This window comes from Pithys albifrons, chromosome 18 (assembly GCF_047495875.1).
Source record: "Pithys albifrons albifrons isolate INPA30051 chromosome 18, PitAlb_v1, whole genome shotgun sequence".
Taxonomy (NCBI): domain Eukaryota; kingdom Metazoa; phylum Chordata; class Aves; order Passeriformes; family Thamnophilidae; genus Pithys; species Pithys albifrons.
In genome coordinates, this window is record NC_092475.1 from 1263452 (window position 1) to 1275705 (window position 12254).

The following is a 12254-nucleotide window of genomic DNA, read 5'->3' on the forward strand; positions in this document are numbered from 1 at the left end:
GCTCCTTTAATTGTGTTGGTTCACTTACCAGCTTCAGGCTTTTTGTAGTTCCCCTGAGTGCAGGGGAGCTTGAGCTCAAGGCTGTGGGCTTCTTTAATTGTGTAGTCCCCTCTGAAATGAGCCCAAGAGCTTACTTTGGCTTTTGCACCTCCTGCCGGGCACCAGGCTGAGGGCAGGGAGGAAGGCAATGTGGCTGACCCGCTCCTGGCACCAGCACAATGGATCAGTCTCTGTGTGGCACTGGCAAGCAGGAGGGGACAGATGTGGAGGTGAGCCCAGGGGGACAGCGAGGCTCACAGCTGGGAGTCAGGGTGCTGGGGACAGAGCCTGCCCAGCCAAAGGCACAGCTCTTTGGGACCTCATGGGTGCCCCCACTGCCCCGTGGCCCCTGACCCCATGAGCTCACCCTCTGCTGCAACCATTCTCCATGTCCTGTTTGTCCCGAGCAGCTGCTGGGACAGGCTGCATGTGGCCTCCTGCCCTGTCCCTCTGCCGACACAGAGCCACCATTCAGATCCCCTACGGCTCTGCCCGAGGTCACCATTCCTGCATTTTTATTTTTCTTTTCTTCAAAATCAACCCCCTTGGCTCTCTGCATCACCCTTTGTCTCCCATGAGGCTCCCAGACCCCACATCATGAGCTGGTGTGCTGTGAGAGGAGAGCAACCCTTGGTGGGGGGAGACACACTGACTGCAGTGCTGGTCTGGGGGTCCCTTGGGGTGTCACTGGGATGTCACTGGGATGTAGGGTGAGGATGGTGAGTCCAGCATCGGGGTTGGTCTCCAGGCTGGGCTCCTGCTGGGAAGCCTTGTGGCTCATGCTGATGTCCCCACACCCAGAGTCCCTGACTGCTGCTGGCTGTGCCCTGCAGGGCTCTGACTGTGAGAGCTCTGGGGTCCCCGGGTGTCCCCTGTGACTGTGTTTGATGAAGAGCTCAGGGCTGGCGTCAGCATCGACCCCGTGCTGGCCCAGAGCCCTCCCAGCTCCAGGGACAGCTGTGGCTGGGTCACGCTGAGCCTGCAGCTGGAAAAACAACCATGGAGGGGCCCCCACGTGTCCCCAGACATACTTTTAGATGCTGCTGGGTCAGAGGCTGTGAGGGACATGCAGGTGACAGTGGCAGCATCAGGCTGGCAGCAACACCTCACATGAAGCAGCGGGCAGGAGCTGCAGCTGCCCACACCTCAATATTGTCAGCGTTTCTGCAAGCTCTGGTGAAGTCTGTGCTGTGGTCACCACAGTGACCAACATTATGGCCACAGCCCAGTTCTGTTGGTGACAGTGAACTTGTCCTGACTGGAAATGAAAGGGGGATGTTTTCTTTTGAGCTGTTGACTTTTCTTTCCAAGTTGCCTACAAACCCATCTGGGCTGCTTGCTCTTTGCTTGCCAAGTCCCCGGGTTTTCCCCAGTGTTTGCCCAGCCCACAGGCACCTGCTGGTGGAAGGCTGGTGAGCAGCCGCAGTGCTGCCTCTGGCACTGGCACAGGGTGCCTGGGGAATTCCCGGGCTGATTCTGGCACCGGGGGACATGGATGTGTCTGGATTTCCTTGCAGATGGCAAATGTGCCTGGGTATCCTTGCTCACAGCCCAAGAAGCAGTACCTGCCCCAGTCTGGTCCCCATTGTCTCTGGGGAATCCTGACATGTGGCTGCTGGGTGGTTTGGGCCAGTGTATCACAGGGGAGATGTGGAAAGGGCTGTGGCAGGATGGGGAACTGCCTGCACGTGTCGAGGAGTGTGTGTGGCCAGAGGGAGCCCTGAGCTGGGGAGCAAGGGGTATCCTGGGGACAGCAGGGAGCAGTGTCCTGGCCTGGGCAGGGGACAGTGGCAGAACAGGAGAGGCAATTCCTGCAAGCCCAGTGGGCATTTGCTGAGTGTCTGCCAGGCAACCTGCAAGTGATTCTGCCAAAAACTCGTGGGAACAAAGGCAAATGGGAACCAAGCCCCCTGAACTCCATGTGCAGGGTTCCTCCAGCACAGACAGAGTTCTCCATGGCTTCATTCATACCTTGGGGTCTCCTGGGGCTGCAGCACTGTGGGACGGCTGTGCTGGTGGCTGTGTTGAGCAATAACTGCATTTCACAACATCCTTGCTTGGCTCAGGGATGTTGCCTCTGAGAGCCAGGACTTCCCTGGATGCAGCATGAGATCTGCCTGCATCAGCAACTGCAGGTTTCCTGTGCCTGGACCTCAACAGGAAATGAAAGTAACTGAATCATTTCTCCTTCCCTCACCTCTGTCCTACAAGGAGAGACCAGCCGACCCAGCTCTCCCAGCTGAGGGACCACGGGGGTGCTGTCCCCTTGCCCCTACCTGGCTCCACCCAGCTCCTGCCCCTGTCTCCAGCCATCATGACAAGAGCTGTGATGTGTCAGGGTCCCAGAACTGATGGGTGTCTCCTCCTGTGCATGGCTGCTCAGTGCTGGAGCCCCATGCCAGGGCCTGAAGGTGCAGGGCACCCTGCTGATGTAATTGCCCCAGTGCAGCTTCCCAGCCCAGGCAGGTGCCCCTTCTCCAGTGTGCTGTGTGGGGAGGTCCCCGGGGTCTTCTCACCTGGGATGAGAACCCGTCACTTATGATCTTTAGCTATTGCTGTGTCCCAGGGCTGCTCTGGTGCCTTTGGTTCATGGTCTGACAGCAGCAGCTCACCCAGCAGGCAAAGGGCCCATGGGGCAGGGACAGGGACAGGGCTGGGGTGCAGCAGGGCTGGGGACACTGCTCCAGGGTTGGCTGAGGCACTGCTGCTGGGCATGCCGGGCTGTTCCCAGCTTTTGCTGGATGCAGACTGCAGGAACGTGTCTGTCAGGCTCAGCTGCCAAACCCAGCTCTGCTCCACTGAGCATCTGCTGCTGTGCATGCAGGTACTGCTGGCACTGACACTGAGCTGGAAACTGGGCTGTTCCTTCTCAGTTTCCACTGCCCCTTCCCTGCCTTTGATGAGAGGCACCAGCTGTGCCACAGAGTGAAGGTTTGCTGGGTTGTACCATGGTGCCAGTGGCACAGAGGACCAGGGTGGTGACCAAGCAGGAAGCTCTGGGGCTGTGGGGAAGCCCCACTCAGCTCCACACTCCTCCCTTCCCCACAGTTCCCGTTTTGGCAGGGATATAAAGTTGATGTGGTCAGGGAGAGCACAGCACTGTGGGAAGCCAGGATGGGAGTGCAGAGCCTTGTGGTGGCTTGTGTGGCACTGGCCCAGTGCCTGGCACTCACCACAGCCACCAACCCCGGCTTTGTGGTGAGGATCACCCAGGCAGGCTTGGACTACGGTGGGTTCTGATTCTGATTTCTCTCCTTGCTGGTGGCAGAGGCACAGAGCTGGGCACACCCTGTGAGAAGTGCAGGGTCCTGGGACAGGATGGGGATTCTCATCCATGGGTACCCACATAGAGAGCACAGGGTCCTGGGTCAGGGTGAGGGAATCCTTGGACAGGGGTGCCAAATGCACCATCGCCAGCTCCTGTGGCAGTGCTGGCAGTGACACTCTCCCTGTGTCCCTGCAGCCCATCAGCACGGGATCACCATCCTGGAGAAGGAGCTGGCCCAGCTGAAGCTGCCAGACATCTCGGGTGACTCTCGTGTCTTGCGTGTGGGGAAGGTGCACTATGAGCTCTCCAGGTGAGCCCTGCCAGTGCCCAATCCAGGCGAGGAGTAGGAGGGGTGGGGAGGGTGGGGAGCCTCTGGAGCAGTGAGAACCATCCTGTCCCCTCCACAACTCTCTGAGATGTTGGCCCTGTCCTTGGTGCAGGCAGAAATGTTCCTGCTTCACATCCTGCCCCAAGGGAAAAAGGGAACTGCAGGGATGATGCTTTGGGTGAAGGTGGATTTTGTGCAGTCAAAGTCCAGGTGGCAGAAGTGGCCTTGTCCACAGGACTAGGGTCCCCATCTCCCTGCAGAAGAGAGACCCAGCCCCTGCAGACATCCCAGCTCCCTGCTGTGAGGGTTTGGAGCTGCTGCATGGGCAGCTGCAAGGACCACATTCCCAAAGGCGCTGTGTGTCCCTGCCAGGCACAGCTTTGCTGCAGCAGAACTGGAGCTGGAGGTGCTGCTGGTGCAGTGACTCCGCTCTCTGCCTTCCCAGCCATGTGCCTGGGAGTGAGGCACCACTGCAACATAACTTTTCTTTTTATTCATTTGTTTTTAGCCTGCACCTTCGCAGTTTCCACTTGCCGTACTCACGGATTTCCCCTGTCCCCAACGTGGGCCTGCAGGTCTCCATCTCCAACGCCTTTGCCGAGCTGGATGGGGACTGGCGGGTGAAGGTGTTCTTCGTGTGCGTACCCAGCTCCTCCTCTCCCCACTTGGGTGCTGTCTCTGTGTCTCCCTCTCTGGATCTGGACAGGGTTTTTCTTCTCTCCCTCTCTCTTGTGTTTGGGCAGCTGTCACTTTGCTCCTCCAGATGTGATGGATAAAACAGGGTGGGAGGCAAGAACAAGGCACATGATGGGAGAGCTGTGCATGGGCTTGTGGGTCTCTCTTCCCCCTCCCCTTCTTGCTCTCACTCCCCTCTATTTAAAGGTTAACTCTTCTAGTTTATGTGCCAGTGAAAGTTGTTTTCCCTAAGTTTAAAATCTTTCCCATTCTCATCTGGATGTCCCATACAAGGAGAAGCCTGAGCTAAATAGATCCATCTTGAAGCTGATTTGAGGTCCTTCACTAGGCCTTGGCAATGAGAAACCTCCCTGTCTCGTTCCTCTGTCTTTGCAGCCGGGGCCACGGCTCATTCAACCTGAAAGTGGAGAATGTCTACATCAAAGTCAGCCTGAGGCTGGGCAGTGATGGCACTGGGAAACCCACTGTCAGCACCTCGGACTGCAGCACCCGCATCTCCAACGTCCGGGTGCACTTTTCTGGCAGACTTGGGTATGTAACTTCACTGGGAGCTCTGCAAGTGCTCTGTGTTAGCCCATTTGCCATGGCAATATGGATCTGCCATTGGAATGTGGCTCTGCCACTGGAATGTGGTCCTGGTGTAAGGAGTAAGATGTTTGCCTATCTGAACTTGCCTAGTCTTAAATGTGGCTTGAATTTCTCCTGCTGTGGCTGCACATTTAAGAAGGTTGTGGGTGGTTAAGGCAGATAGCAGACTTCTGTGGTTTACCAGCAGCTCTGTTTGCAGATCTAAGCCCTGAGGCAAAGCCAGATGCCAAGTTCATGTGGGAATGATATTCCCCAAGGTTCCACATCTGTAGGGTCTCCCTTTTTGGGGCACAGAATTCTGCAGCACTCCCTGAGCTAGAGACAGGACTCCTCTCTGTGTTTCTCTGCAGGTGGCTCTACAACCTCTTCCACAATGCTATTGAGTCCAGGTTCAAAAAGATTCTGGAGACCAAGGTACGTGAGCAATGGAGGGCAGGCCTCTGTGTTTTTCTGATGGTCTTTAGCCCTCCTTGTAGCTGACGTGCTGGAAGGATCAGAGCAGATGTAGGGATGTGACAAGAACCAGCTGTGGAAATGGCTGTGTTTGCCAGTTTGGTGAAAACCAGAGGAACGGGTATTGCAGGCTCCAGAGCATCTCAGGGTGAATCTGAAACCTGCAGCCTTGGCTAAAGCCCAGTGTAATTGGCTCCTAATTACCAAAGACTTTTCTTTCCATAAGGTCAGTCAATTACATCCTATGCCTCAGCCAAACTCTGTAATAGAGGGAACTGGATCACAGCTGTCCTTTAACCAGCTGCACTCCGGGGGGCGCTGGGCAGCACTGGGGGGACACCCTCATTGCTGGATTTCAGACACTTGCTGTTTTGTTTCATGGAGAGGGGTCAGGGAGCCCTGGTACTGCTGCCTGGCACAGACATTGACATGCAGGAGACCTGCAACAAGACATGGAAACAAGCTGTTAGCAATAATTACTACAAGGATAACTGGCATGAGTTACAGCCTCCCTGGATGTGAACCTTGCTCTGGAAGAAGACAGTAGCAGAACAGGCAAATCCCACTCCTGTGAGAGATCCTATCCTGCCCAGACACTATTCCCAGTACCATGCAGTGCCTTTCCCAAGGCTCCTGGGGGCTGGGGCAGCAGATGGTCTGGCAGCAGGAGCAACGCTGGGACTCAGAGGCCTTTTCTGCTATTTTGCCCCCTCGAAGGAGGGCAGCTCTGGGACTGTGGGAGGACCCCGTTGCCCCCTCTGCCTCCTCTGCTCCTCCTCTGCCCCATGCACACTCCTCAGTGTCATTGTGTGGGCAATGTTGTGAGGGCCAAGGGGCAGGGGAGGGCAGGGTCTGGGGCAACATTCATGGGGAAATCAAGGTCTTGGGGAAATCGAGGTCACAGAAAAATCCAGATCTTAGGGAGATTGAGGTCCCTGGGACTAGGGCTGTGTTTGCCTCTCTGCAGCAACATCCTCACAGGCACTGGGGGGGTGTTTCTGGCATAGACAGACAAATATTGCTGGGCACAGGGAAAAGCAGCAGCCTGCTGTCCCTAAGGCCTTGCCCAAGGCTCTGTCCCTCCTCCCTCTGAGGTCACACATCTCAATATCAGCTCTGCAAGCTGCATGACTGATCAGAGAGATGATGGTGGGATCCTGCCAGTGGTTTCTGTGATATTACAGGGAAAGCCCTGGAAGGAGCTTTGCAGACTTTCTCAGCCACGTGCAGGACTCTGCCCTGCAGTAAATTTCCTGGATTAAATCCCCACTAATGCCAGGGCTTCAGCCATGGATGACAGCAGCAGAGGGATGTGCTCTTCTGTCCTGGCACAGAGTTGTAGGAGCTCAGGAAAGCTCAGCTTCAGTGCATTCAGTGCTTCTGCCCCTGCAGGGTGGGTTAACCCCTTCAGTTGCTCTGCTTTGGTCAAGTCCTGACCACTCAAGGTCTGTAGGAAAAGACTGAGGGCACATGAGAGATTCCTTCAAAGGAGCTCCCTGGAGCTGAACTTTGTGGAGGGGAAATTGCTGCAAGTGGATGGTTGCAGGTACAAACCCTGCTTGCATCTTGGACGCTTAATGTGCTGCCTGATGAATGGAGACAATCATCACTGTGTACTCTTTGACTTAAGCAGGCTTTGTTAAGGAAGAAACCCAGCAGTGGGCAGCAGAGCAGGGAGTGTGGCCTCAGCTGTGAGCAGGGGCTGTGCCCAGGCTGCCCCTGCTCAGCTCCGTGGCCTTTCCCTCACACAGGTGTGTGACAGCGTGGCCAAGTCTGTGCACAATGATCTCCAGAGATACCTCCGGACCCTGCCAGGTACCAGAGGGCTGCATGGGGGTTTAGCAGCAGTTCTTCCTGGCTTTTCCCAGCCATGAAGACAGGATTTTACCTTGTGTCCACTCCCCATCTCCTTGTATTCCTGCACTCAAGCTGGAAGGTGGGGAGCACCTCACCAGCAGAGACATGGCACTGCACTGCCTGGCTGCAGAGACCCCTCCAGGAGCTATGCCCCTGCACTGACAGGGCCTCGGGCTGCCTTAGCTGGGACACCCTGGCATTCCTCAGCTCCAGAAGTTGGTTTACATGGCTGAGAAACAGCCAGGAGCAAAATGGGTTCTTCTGCTTCTAAAGAGAAGCAAGCACACGTGCAGCTGGTACTGAGCTGATGCACAGGGAAGCCCAGGCACTGCACCACCTGAATCCCAGTCAAGGTGATCTGCTCCCAGGTTTCCCAAGCATCTCCCTCTTGCTCACCTCTCTGCTCTATGTTTCCAGTCACGGCCAGCATAGATGCCAGGGCTGGAATCGATTACTCCTTGGTGGCACCCCCGTCTGCTACTGCCCAGTCCCTGGATGCAGCCCTGAAGGTGAGAGGCTGCCCTGGGGACACTTGATTTGACCAGTGCCATTGCTGCAGGTGGGTGGGTAACCAGCCTTCGGTACCTGCTGCACGCGCTGTTTGCCAGCCCAGGTCAGCAGCTGAGCCCCATCACCTTTTGCCTCCTTCTCCACCTCTCTCCCTTCTCCCAGGGTGAATTCTACTCCCTGGCCCATCGCTCCACTGTCCCCTTCTCACCACTGCCACTGTCCTTCCCTTCGGATCACGACCACATGGTTTACTTTGGGGTCTCCAGCTACTTCTTCAACACAGCTGGAATTGCCTACCACACAGCTGGGGCACTGGTCTTCGAAATCACGGATGCCATGGTGAGCAGGGCAGGTGGGCTGGGGCTGGCCCTGACTCCCTGAGCCCCTGGCAGAGATTCCATTTGCTGAGGAGCTCTGGTGGTCTCAAAGGACCCCCAGTGAGACACCTGGGGGCTGTGGGATGTTGAGCATGGCAGCATATGGGGATGGGGGAGGCCCCTTGTGGGCTCTGCTGTGCCACATTGCCCCAGCATGACAATCCTCTCCCTACAGATTCCGAAGGATGTTGATTTCCACTTGAACACCACCACTTTCTCAGCCTTCATTCCCCAGGTGAGCAGTCCAGCCCTGCCTCCCCAGAGCACCTGTACACAAAGGCTCTGCTCTGTGCCAGGTGCTCTCCCCCAGGAGCTGAGGTTTGTGTCACCATGCCCACCCTCTCCCTGCTCCTATGCAGCTGGAGCAGATGTACCCGGACATGCCGATGAAGCTCAGGCTGTCCACCCCCTCTGCCCCATTCCTGAACATTGGACCAGAAGGAATCTCGCTGAGGCCCGTTGTGGATGTCCAGGCTTATGCCATCCTTCCCAACTCCAGCCTGGCTCCTCTCTTCCTCCTCAGCCTGGTGAGTTGAGGCACAACCTGTGGCAGTGAAGCAAGACCAAGAGTTTGATCTCTGCTCGGTCCTGTTGCCCAGCTCCTGCCAGGGCAGGTGCCTGGTGCTGTTCACATGCAGTGGGGTGCCCCCAACAGAACCCAAGCTGACAAGTGCCAGGTTTAATGCTGGGGGCAAACATGCCCCCAGACGGGCAGTGGTCCTGCTGTGTCAGAGCCGTTCCCTGGGTGTCTGGTTTGGGGTCAGGTGGGCTGAGCACTGCCAGAGCTCTGTGCTCTCTCCCCAGACAGGGAATGTGTCCGCTGTCATCGATGTGAGATCTGGCCACATAGTTGGGAGTCTGGATGTGGGCAGGTATGGACTGGATCAGCCACTGCTGGGCAGGAGGGAGCTGTGGGTGTTTCTGTTCCAGGCTCCCAGACAGAGAGTGGGTGGGGAGGTCCCATGGATGTGGACCTGGGGCTGGAGGGAGCAGGATTTTCATGGCCATCGGTGGGTGGAAATGCTCCCTCTGTTGGGACATCCCTGCTCCCTCCTTTGGGACATCCTTCACAGCACCACCTCTGCCCCTGTGCAGGATCAAGCTCTCGCTGAAGGACTCCGTTGTTGGCACTTTCCCGGTAAGCTGTCCTTGGCCATGACCAGAGCCCCCAGCATGGACCTGTGAGCCTGCTGGGGGTCAAGGAGAGAGCTCATTCCCTCTGACCCCAACGTGGGACCTGGGAGCATATCCAGGATCCCACAGTTATCCCATAGCCAACTCCTGCCTCAGCCTGCAGGGCTGCTCTCACCCCTACATTCCCTACCCTGCCAGCATGGCCAGAGAAAGCCCCTGGTCTGTGTGGTGGCGATGTGTGTGCCCATCCCAGTTCCTCTTCTCTTTTTCTTTTCCTAACCATCCTCCAGTGCTTGCACATTTCCTGTCCTGCAGGCTAAACCTTTCCCTCCCCCTCTCCCCACTCCCCAGGTACGACTGCTGCAGTCCATAATGAACATCTTTGCTTCTGACATCCTGCTGCCCCGGCTTAATGGTGAGAACCTGCTGGGGGGAATGGGAGTGCTGGAACAGCCTCTGGTTGTTCCATCCGAGTGGTCCCAGCTCATTAATTCTATCCCCATTGCCAAGGCTGATCCCAGGGTAAAGCCACAGCCTAAGCAGGAGGTGGCTGTGAAGCAGCAGGAGCCTCTTGCCACTGTGACATGCTCTCAGCAGCACACCCAGTGGAAAAAATGAGCCCTATGCATGACATAATGCTTTGCAGACCCTCTCCCTCATTCCCTGGTTCTGCCTCTCCAACCATTCGGGCCAGAACGGGGCTGGAGGGGCCCAGGGGGCTGTCATGGCACAACACACAGCCCCCAGCCCTTGTGTGGAGCTTGGGAGGGATTTCCTCTGCCTGCTCTGGGAGCAGTGGAGGCAAGGAAGGCGCTGCAGGCAGGAGGTGGCTGCCTTCTCTGCATGGCCAGCACTCCCTTCCCTCCCATTCCCATCCCAGTGCAGCCACGTCTTGTCTTTTCCAGCTCGGTTAGAAACAGGTTTCCCTCTGCCATTGCCAGACAGGATCCAGCTCTCCAATACCCTTGTGAGGTTTCACCAGGTGAGTGGGGGGGAGCACCTGGGCCCACTTGGGGCCCATCCTGCCACCCCTGAGCTCCTGCCAGCCATCACAGCCTCCAAATCCCATTTCCTCAGCCATGCTGGGAGGCAGCAGGCAGGAGGGTGCCCTTGTCTGGGATCCCAACAGCCCAGTGGCAAAAAACAGCCCTGCATTTCCTGTATGCACGGTTGGGGTCTGGGGCAGCAGCCCATCCTTCTCCAGTTCTCCAGCCCGGGGCTTGCAGTTCCCACGACACTCTTTACAGCAGCTTGAGCAGCAGAGTGAGCCCTGAGCCCCCACGCCAGCCCAGGGGTGATGCCTGTGGGGATGCTGTGGGGCAGGACACAGCGATGGCTGTGGGGATGCTGTGGGGCAGGACACAGAGATGCCTGTGGGGCAGGATACAGTGATGGCTGTGGGGATGCTGTGGGGCAGGACACAGAGATGCCCATTGGGATGCTGTGGGGCAGGACACAGTGATGGCTGTGGGGATGCTGTGGGGCAGGACACAACAATGGCTGTGGGGATGCTGTGGGGCAGGACACAGAGATCCCTGTTGGGCAGAACACAGCAATGCCTGTTGGGATGCTGTGGGGCAGGCAGGACACAGCGATGGCTGTGGGGATGCTGTGGGACAGGACACAGTGATGGCTGTGGGGCAGGACACAGCTGCTCCCAGCAGGACACAGCGATGCCTGTGGGGCAGGACACAGCGATGCCTGTGGGGATGCTGTAGGGCAGGCAGGACACAGTGATGTCCATTGGGATGCTGTGGGGCAGGACACAGCTGCTCCCAGCAGGACACAGAGATGCCCATTGGGATGCTGTGGGGCAGGACACAGAGATGCCTGTGGGGCAGGACACAGTGATGGCTGTGGGGATGCTGTGGGGCAGGACACAACAATGGCTGTGGGGATGCTGTGGGGCAGGATACAGCGATGGCTGTGGGGATGCTGTGGGGCAGGACACAGAGATCCCTGTTGGGCAGAACACAGCAATGCCTGTTGGGATGCTGTGGGGCAGGCAGGACACAGCGATGGCCATTGGGATGCTGTGGGGCAGGACACAGTGATGTCCATTGGGATGCTGTGGGGCAGGACACAGCTGCTCCCAGCAGGACACAGTGATGCCCATTGGGATGCTGTGGGGCAGGACACAGCTGCTCCCAGCAGGACACAGTGATGCCCATTGGGATGCTGTGGGGCAGGACACAGCAATGGCTGTGGGGATGCTGTGGGGCAGGACACAGCTGCTCCCAGCAGGACACGCAGTGCCTGTCAGCCCCGGTGGAAGGAGCTGTGCTGGGCCCTGGGGAGTGGAGAGAGGCCCTGTGGTGGGGACCTTAGGGCTGTCACCAAGGGATGCCAAACAGTTGTAGTGAGGCGTGGCTGTGAAATGCCTCCAAAGCCTGCCAGGGTGAAAATTAGGCACAGGGGCTGGCAGAGCCACATGTGCCAATCCCTTCTCCCTCCTGGGACAAGGCAGGCTCTGGGGAGTGCAGCTGCCAAGGCTGCTGGCAGTCCAGAGCTTTCTCTCTTTCTCCCAGCAGAATTTCCTGCTGCTCGGAGCAGACGTTCACTTCCAGCCCCGGCCATGAAGATCAGGTGGCCAAGGAGCTCCAGCACTGACAGTGCCTCCTTCCCCCCTTCACCTCCCCTGCCCCTGGTCCTGCTGCTGGAGCCAAACAGCACCAATGCTGCTGGTGCCCTCACAGCCCAGACTGTGGCCAGGGACAGCGGCACCCCCAGGGCGGACATCCCTGTCCCCTGACCGGGGCCGCACCCGGCAATACCCAGAGCTGGGGGTCTCTGCCCCTGCCACCCCCTGTCCTCCCTCTGTCCCCACCCCAGGGCCTCTCAGCAGCAATAAAGGCTCTGGAGCTGGGGCTGTGCTGTCAGTGTGGCTGTCTGTGCCTGGGGCCACACTGGGCTCTCCACCCTGGCCCAGGCAGGAGCGGGGAGGGAGCAGAACCCACTTTGGCTGTTTCCATTGCCCCAGCCATGGGCAGGCACCGTGGAGTGC

At 57.8% G+C, this 12254-nt stretch overlaps 1 protein-coding gene across 2 annotated transcripts; it reads left to right on the plus strand.

The window, feature by feature from the left end:
• The first annotated feature begins 3128 nt into the window (after positions 1–3128).
• Positions 3129–12117, plus strand: LOC139680261 (bactericidal permeability-increasing protein-like). Of its 2 annotated transcripts, none has more exons than XM_071572709.1 (15): positions 3129–3268; positions 3503–3617; positions 4144–4272; positions 4707–4862; positions 5270–5333; positions 7124–7187; positions 7647–7738; positions 7902–8078; positions 8292–8351; positions 8476–8643; positions 8921–8988; positions 9212–9254; positions 9602–9665; positions 10156–10232; positions 11779–12117. In XM_071572709.1, the coding sequence occupies exons 1-15, from the start codon at positions 3154–3156 to the stop codon at positions 11827–11829; spliced, it is 1443 nt and encodes a 480-aa protein (XP_071428810.1). In that variant the 5' UTR covers positions 3129–3153; the 3' UTR covers positions 11830–12117. The 2 variants fall into 2 exon arrangements, with proteins under 2 accessions (XP_071428810.1, XP_071428811.1); XM_071572710.1 differs by having other exon boundaries at positions 11782–12117.
• Positions 12118–12254: the final 137 nt, after the last annotated feature.